Source organism: Mytilus edulis, chromosome 11 (genome assembly GCF_963676685.1).
Source record: "Mytilus edulis chromosome 11, xbMytEdul2.2, whole genome shotgun sequence".
Lineage (NCBI taxonomy): Eukaryota > Metazoa > Mollusca > Bivalvia > Mytilida > Mytilidae > Mytilus > Mytilus edulis.
The window spans coordinates 38,137,902-38,146,743 of record NC_092354.1 but is presented as its reverse complement, the minus strand read 5'-3'; the positions used below and the strand labels follow the sequence as shown (position 1 = coordinate 38,146,743).

Genomic DNA, 8,842 nt, shown 5'->3' with positions numbered 1-8,842 from the left:
AAGCGAATCGCTATTTTCTCACGGGGCTATTCTCATTTGGTGTGATAGTAACAAAAAAAAAATAACTGCTAAAAGTAAAAATCATATGTTTTTCTTAATTTGCATGTAAAAACTCTTAAAAACGGTAAACTTCCCATGTAAAAGTAAAAATAAAACCTGTAAACCTCCTTTGTAAAAACACATAGACACTTAAAAAATGTAAATAGTGTATATAATGTTGTTGTGTTACGATTGTTAATTTATTCTTCATTTATTTTTTTGGTGGTGGAACTGTTCGACATACAATAGTATGGTTACCCTATAAAGGGTGTAAAGATCCACAGAAAAGATAGTGTGAAGCCACACCTATTAAATATGTCCCTATGAAGAACGACGAATTTCACTGTTTAATAGAAAGGAAATGATATTGCATGGTTTGATTCAAAAAATTATTTAAAAGGAAATTGGAAAATATTTGTTTTGATTTCCAATTTTTAGCGTTTGCATAAAACATATTCTTTATATCTAATAAAAACTAGACAATCCATTTTTAAAATTTTTTTTTTTTTTATCTATCAATGTAAAATATATCAGAGACATATTATTTTATATGTCTCTGGTAATATATAATAAAATGTTTTATAACCGCCCCTTTAATAAAAATAATGCATTTTTTTATATCTATTGGGAATAAGTTGTTGCAATGATATTGACGCTTCTTATCGCTAAACTAATTTTATTGTCGCTTCTTATCACTTTTTTACGCTTATTGTCTCTAATTAGTGAGACCCAGATTCAGGAACGATAATTTCATACTTTACAACTTATATAACTGAGACCGAAATAACTATAACGTCATACGGCTTCACGTACAGAAATGCTTTAAAATATATAATATGCAATATAATTCATGTTCAGTCGACTTTTAATTGTAATATTAACGACTGAAATGATTTAAAATATCGTTAGATCGCAGATAGTACTCGAAATTGACCCGACCTCTATCAACACGGAATTCAAATAATGATAGTTTGTAATCAGGTTGACTGCTAATAATGCAAAATACACATTAATAAAAAGGTTTTTTTTTAAAACGAACAATACACACTGATCGTTTCTTTATTTCCCAATGTAAATGAAAGAATCAAAAACCATTACATAACACAAAACGAATAGGAGAAAATTAAACATTTCCGGATCTATTTCTGGCCAAATGAACCCCAGCATAGATTTGTTGGATGTCGCGTAAGGAAAGATGAACCTCATGACTTAAAAGTCAGGACTTAAAGCACTGTCTTTAAAAAAAAACCCAGTAATAATCATCTTTCAAATAGATTGATAATACAAGTATTTGTATTATCTAGATGAGACATAATACAAGACTTTAGACAGAGAAAAATACAAAGAGAAGAAAGATGTCTAACGAACTTGTAAAATAATATATGTAATATGTTAAGGATCAGTTAAGTTCATTTGATATTATAGTATTAATGTATGGACTTTTTCATATTGGCCCTGTAACATGCCCGAGGTATTAATAATGGCCAAGGATGGTTGTAATGGCCGAGGCAGCGCCGAGGGCCATTACAACTGTCCGAGGCCATTATTAATACCAAGGGTATGTTACAGGGCCAATATGAAAAAGTCCATATATTGATACATTTATTAACCAACTTCATTCCAGAACAGTCAGAGTCCATAATCAATATTAAGAATATATGTATCAGGGCCATTATAGACATATGCACTTTCATGCTTCTGTTGACAAATTTAATAAGAAATATGTCTTTGTTCATAAAATATGGTATTAATTTTTAGATGGAATTGGTTTTTGTGTGTGTGCACTAGTACTTTTGCTTTGAATTTTATTTTTGAGAACTGGAAAAGATCATATATCAATCATTATTTTTGTATTGACTGTAAACAGTTGTCTGTTGTGTTTGTATTCACAATGCTGGAAGCCTTGTAGTGAACTCTAAAGTGTAAAATGATGCATTGGCTTTCTGTGCCCATAGACATGGTGCCAGTCAGAATATAAGGAAGAAAAATACCATTGATTTTTTTAATCAACATGAACAAATAAATCAACATAACAATGTATCACTGAATTGTAATTTTCATACATGTATAATGGAATATTAGGTTCCATTTATTCTTGTGAACTATCTAGTTCATAATACTTCCTTTTCCCAGAGTAAATATTCAAGTTTATAACACCACCTGTGATTGTTGCCCCACACAATACACTAAACGGATTGCTTTCTTTCCTTGTAGCTGTTGATATCATTTTCGAATTCATACTACTGCTTTGTGAAAATATTGGATTTGGTATGTTCTCTTTTTCTATAACAGTTTCTAATTCCTTGTTTATGTTATCAGTATTGTTGTCATTGGGTCCAGTGTCAAAGCTGTGTTCAGGTTCATTTACTATTACTGTGTCAAAGCTGTGTTCAGGTTCATTCATTAAGTTGACAGCATCCAATTCATCTGATCTTTCTGGAGTGGTCATTTTAGTTAAGATTTCAGATGCTTTACATTGCTGTTTGATTGAAGGAATGTTATAGTGTGTTAGTGTGGAAATGCTTTTCCAGCCTCCCAATTGAGCTACCTCTGTTACTGGACGCTCAGATTGAAGCAAGGTAGTGGCAAATGTTTTCCGGGTTGAATGATTCACCTTTCTACCGTAAAGTTCAGCAGTCTCAGCCATTGTTTTCATCATCATACCTAGCTTGTTCTTCCCTAAAGGCTGACGACAGTACCAAACACCATCTTTATCAGAGTTAGGCAAGGGCCGTAGATAAAATCTTGACTCTGGGTCACTCCTGAGGTCTTCTGGACGTTTTGAAACATACAACTTAAACAATTTAACTGGACAATAGTCACTGTTAGGTTGAGCAAACATTTTTGGAGTGACATCTCTGACATCTCCTGATTTTGCCCCAGTTCTTGTTTTGGTGGTGCGTTCTAAAATATAAAAAAGCAAAGTTATTCATGGACATGTAGGGTTAGGGGTAGCTATTAAAAGAGTTATAAAGTGATTTTTTTTAATTAGTCTAAATTAAAATTAAAATGCATTTAAGAAACATATTCATTTTTTGTTTATTGTTTGCACTAATTTTTTAAATACAACAAGGAAAATATTTATTAATAAATGACACTTTGGCCCTAAAAAACACAACTTTTTTGCAAATATTTATTTGGAACTCTCATAAATGATCTTATGTTGTTGACAGTGTTAATATGTTATGTTATATATGTTATGTTATGTGTTTTTATCTGTAGTAGTAATTTTGTAAAATAGAAATTTGGGTTGCATTGAGTTGTTTTAACTCTTTTGTTAGGTTGCTGTCTTTGACACATTCACCACGGACCAGGTTGCTGTTTTCGACACATATATCATTTCAGAACAGTTTAAAAAATCATATTAAGTTGTGCACATTGTTACTTTGTAAAATGAATTTTAATGAGAAAAATATTTATGAAAATCAATTATGTCTTGATATGTGTTTTAAATTATCATGATCATCATTAATTTACTGCATGTTCCATTAAAATCATATATTTTTCTTTATTGGTCTTCTTTAATGTCATAAAGTTTAAAATACATACAATGTAATTAAACATACCATAGAATTCAACATACTCTGTTCCAGAACCATCTTTAAGCAACTTTAAATCTCCTAATCTTAAGTTTGTGTGTTCTTGTCTTCCTCTGAAGCCATAATGTTCAGTAATGCATTTGGATTGGCTAGAAAGAAAAAAATCATAAGCATACATGAACATGTAATTACATTGTTGTGCGAAAATTTGAAGTATGAAATATTCATGTTCCCATTTCACTAAAACATATTTTCATGTTTGATGGTTAAAGGGAAACAACTCCTACACATTAAATAATTTGATCCCATATTTCCCGATAAAGGTCCTATCCCCTCTCACTGTACATGTACTACTTATTTTTTTATTACTTGAGATACAATGTAAAGCATAGATTAGCATATTAGATTAAGTAATGTGCAAACGTACCTAGATAAAATCTTGCGAGCAGTCCGTCAAGCTCTGGAAAAGGTACGTCTTCAACCATCCGCATCTCGCCATTGGATAGAGCCCACTCATAGAACATTTTCAAATCTGATTTAGTTTTGGTGCGAGTATTAGCATTTCTGTTAGCAAGAATAAATTGTTCAGTGTCACTAATCGTAACAGCTTTATATCTACCATCATTCACCTCATTTGAATTATTTTGGAGTAAATCTTCAGGGTTTTGTACATGTATGGCGGCATCACATTGCTCAAGATTGACCACAGAGTCAGAGTCAACATGGTCAAGGGGGACCTCCTCTAGAATAACACCTCTACCAGCTAGAGCGCTGGCTAATGCCAACAACTCTTCTCTATTACTTAATTGTTCATACCGGTCTATGTCATTGACAAGTACTTCAAGCATATCCTCCCCGTTTCTCGCAAATCTGTCTGAAACTTTCTTCGGACTGCTCCACGGCAAACCTTCATCTTCCATTTTCACGCAGGGTAGTCTGCTCAAACAAATAAACAGTACAGGTGGCGCTTTAAGTGTAGAGTAATGCTAAAGTGTGTATTTACGAATATTAAACACAACTTTTAATTTTTTGATTCTCAACCCTCATAAATTCAAAAAAATGAAAGAAATAAACGACATTTTGATTTAATCGATGTCCCGTTTCATCTTTTCATAATGCATGACTGTGATTTCGTAATGCACGAGTGTGATTTCGTAATGCATGACTGAGATCTCGTAATGACTGGCTGTAGCAATTTCTCCGTTCATAATGACCAGATGTCGAAATTTTCCTTTTATAAAGCATGGGCATTTCTATACATATTGTAGTAAGTTGGTTAATAATAAAACAAAAAGTTGAGGATACTTTGTGTCATCTTTCAAATACGTTGTATGCACATCTACTTTTATGATTTAACTATGGTGTTGTACATATGCTTTCTCTTCTAATTTAATGAAAATCTTCCATACAATGATCAATTAACTGTGCAGTATTCGCACAATGCTTATTTTAAGTACAGTTGGCATATAAATATCATAATGAGACATAATAAATGCTTTTATTAATTTAAAAAAAAAATTCAGACCATGATCAGAACTGTACAAACAGTTACTGTAATAGCTGCTGCTGCTGCATTCCGGAGAAAGACCCTTCCGTTTCAGTAGAGGTAGTGGGAAAACCCTTCCTGAAAGACAAAAAGACCAACTAGACAGTTTACCAATCAGGATAACTCCAGGTGATTCCCGTTATAGGTCTGGTCAGACGCAGTTCGAAGGGCCAACCACAAGTGCAATACGACCCGGAATTGAAAGGAATTTGTACTCTTTACGACTTCGTCACGACGTCAGTAGATTAGAACTCCAAGTGTCAAAACAGGCAAAGATATTGGCTTTAGTGAGAATTGTCAAAGGTGATGTAGACTCTTGTCGTAGTGACAATATAGCGGAAACAGCGTATAATATTTCAGATATGGTTAATGTTTGGCAATTGTAAGTAATGTTTTATCAACTATTGGAAAAGGTATGGATAGTCATATTAAGTTTAATTATTTAATATATATTTGATGTATAAATGTATGTGTACAACGTTATTTGACATTTTGCAAATGACCTGTAGAAAGATTCACTGGTTTGCTCTGCTCATTCATCTATGTAAATTACAATCAACTTGCCTTATGCCAGGCATTTTTGAATTGAACCTGAATGACATAAATATAATGAAATCATTCATAGTAAAGAATTTGTCCAACTCTGAGATAATGAATATTTCCTGTCATCCACCCGATCTAAAAGCGTGAAACCATACGGGTCAAGATATTTGTTATGAAATTTAAACAATGAAAATTTGTATTTTGTTCCAGTACAATTAATTTATAAAATAAAGTGTAATATGCAATAAACAGGAATGCTCTCAAAATGCTTATTATTTTTTTCTTATTTATTTACAGACGAAACTTCAACAAAGTTCAAGATAAATGTTGATTCAAACAACCAAATTATATAAAAATAAGGAAGCAATCAGATATACAGAAGGATTTTTAAGAGCCATTATAAAACTAGCAATGTTAAGGGGAGGGAACTAGCAATTCACATTTCATCTTCTTTTCAACTATACATCAGAATGTATGACAAATACATATTTACCTGGTTTTTGGTAAACAAAATTGAATCTGAAACTAACAGGACAATCAACACAGTTAAATGCAGTCAAGTGGAATGCTGTCTTTCATGAACATTCAGAACTAAGTCCCCATTGTAAGTGGTTCCTTGAATGAGACATGTCCAAAGAAGAGATGGGGACTTGGCGACTCTGACTGTGCTATATGTAACACATGTAGTAACAAGTCTAAGAACTTTACGAAGAGGTACAGACAGGAAAAAGGGTAGAAAGCCTGCTAAAATGAATACAGGTGCTCAAGCGGCATTATCTCAAACTCATATTTCAACAAGCTTTAGAAAAATATTGCTAGGAACTAATTATGAAGCTCCATCTGCAAAGGGTCTATAAAAATGAGCCAATGTTGTGCTGCCCAATACAAAAGAAATATATGATTGATTGATTGTTGGTTGCTTTACGCCGCATTAGCACAAAAAGGCTATATCGCGGCGAGAGCTAATTCGAATATTTATACAATTTAAAGCATATTTTTAAAATAAGACAATAAGTCCTTCAATATACTAACTTTTGCAACTCCCGACCTTTTGCAAACTCTGGTTCCAGATTATCGAAGGGTATTTTGGCAAATGAGAAAAGAAAAATGCCATCATATTTTAAGTAACGAAATCCACAAATACAACAAATGTTCCTTCAACCACGTGCTAGTAAATCATCGGTGCCTGCAGATTATTTTTATCTTCTTGAATCTTGAAAATTATGTATTAATATCTACCGTGTATTTACTGCTGACAAAGAGCTTATGATCATAATATAATTTTGCTGTTATCTTTACAGTATCAATTCCATCACTATTTAATATTATATTTTTATAATGAAACAATGTATGCCATATACATTCCTCTGATTATAATACGAATATTGATGAAAATAAAGCTGACTGTAACTGAACAAATTTTGCATTCAGAGAGTCAAAGGACGCCCAAATGTGATGAAGAATAGCTAAGTAATTGTAAGGATATCTAAATGGAACCTTTTAAGGAGACATTGAGGGTTACACCTCTATTTTCCATAATACATATAATTGTCATATTATAAAAATGTATTGTAAAGATGGTTGCAAACATTTTATTTTGTCTTTTAGGAAATCATTCTCAGATGTTGGCAGATGATTTGGCGTTAATCATATTTGACGAGGATCCATCAATAATGTTGAAAAATGTAGACAGGAATTTACAAACTGAAATTCAAGGATTCCATCCTAGACCTGAGAGTAATGCCTCATCTTGGTGTGTTTGTACCAAGTGCAGAGAAATGCCAACTGGTGGAGACAAAATGTTGCAGGCAAACATCACAAAATTGAACATCCACATTACCGGTTAGTTTTTCACTCAGTCGCCTTTGTATTTATCAATTAACAGGTCTTAGAAGAAAGAAAAAAAATATTCAATTCAATATTTAAAATTGAAGTACATGTGTTATAGTCAACTGATAATGATATTTATTGTTAAAAAAAAGATAGAACAGTTATACTGTCCTTGTTCCTACCAGCAAATTGAGTTGTCTTATGCATTTCACCAAAAAGGGTCAAAGGGCGCAAGTCCCACTCTCGCTGAAAAGCCATTCCATAACATCGGCATGTAATCCCCAGATGTCAAGACATCTTTCTACCTACAAGAACCGTAAGATAACTTAACAAACGAGAGAAGGGAAATCCCCATCATGTAACGATGTTAATCAATATTGAAATCCTCAAAAACGACCATAATCCCAACATAACAACTAATACCCATGAGAAGTACACAACATCAACGACCATGAGAACCCTTCACAACATCCACAATAATCCCGTCACAACAATTGGAGGGGACCCGAACCTTCTAGATAGCACTAGCTAGCGAATGTCAATATAAGGAGATGTGATGACGAACACAACTAAATCAATGATTCCGTTCCAATTGCCATCGTAATCAACTATTCCTCATTTGAATACGACCCTTCCCTATTGCCTGCATTTTCACATGTTTTTTTTTTCTATGTTTTAAAAATTTCACATGTTCGTGTACTTTTCTTGAGTCAAAATAATCATTGATTTCATCACATAACCTGCCAACAACGAGCTCATGTTCATAAAATAATGTTGATATGATCTGTACAGAAGCAATTCCATCATTATTAAATATTTTTGTTATTTTATGTATATCATATACATTCCATTTAGAATGTGAAAAACAATTGATTTTCCATTGCCGACATAAGTAATATGATTCTTGCTGTACTGATTGTATTGAGTTGAATTGTATTAAAAAAACCTTTTTTAAAATACAGAATATTTGTTGTGTTAACATATTTCTTTAAAAAATAATGGTCGCGTTGCTTTTCTGTGTTAAATTTACAGTTGTCAAGGGTAACCGTCGCTCTCGCACTCAATTAATAGTAAAATTAAAAATAAATTCTCAACTACTTTTGAAAAATGATTCAAATTTTATTTTGTCATTATGATATCTCTTGTACAAAACATTCCATATAAGGAATTTTCAGAAGTATCCGTGGTGGTAACACAGTTGGGGATATTCAGAAAAATGATGAGGCGCTATGGTTTTTTGGAAAAAAAAGTTTGTTTCCAGTTTTTGGAGAAAAAAATAATTTGTTTTTGATTCTGAGAAAAAAAAAATTGTTTGTATCACCCTCAGCTGCCACTATATGTGATG

At 32.5% G+C, this 8,842-nt stretch overlaps 1 protein-coding gene across 1 annotated transcript; it reads right to left on the bottom strand.

The window, feature by feature from the left end:
• Positions 1 to 2,029: 2,029 nt before the first annotated feature.
• Positions 2,030 to 4,515, bottom strand: LOC139495531 (uncharacterized). The gene is made up of 2 exons (XM_071283783.1): positions 3,606 to 4,515; positions 2,030 to 2,943 (listed from the first exon to the last, which is right to left on the bottom strand). The coding sequence occupies exons 1-2, from the start codon at positions 3,760 to 3,762 to the stop codon at positions 2,129 to 2,131; spliced, it is 972 nt and encodes a 323-aa protein (XP_071139884.1). The 5' UTR covers positions 3,763 to 4,515; the 3' UTR covers positions 2,030 to 2,128.
• Positions 4,516 to 8,842: the final 4,327 nt, after the last annotated feature.

Coding starts and splice junctions, on each gene's coding strand:
- LOC139495531 (XM_071283783.1), bottom strand. CDS start 3,762: ATGTTCATGTATGCTTATGATTTTTTTCTTTCTAGCCAATCCAAATGC. Junction 2,944..3,605: donor AGAGTATGTTGAATTCTATG/GTATGTTTAATT, acceptor TTTATATTTTAG/AACGCACCACCAAAACAAGA.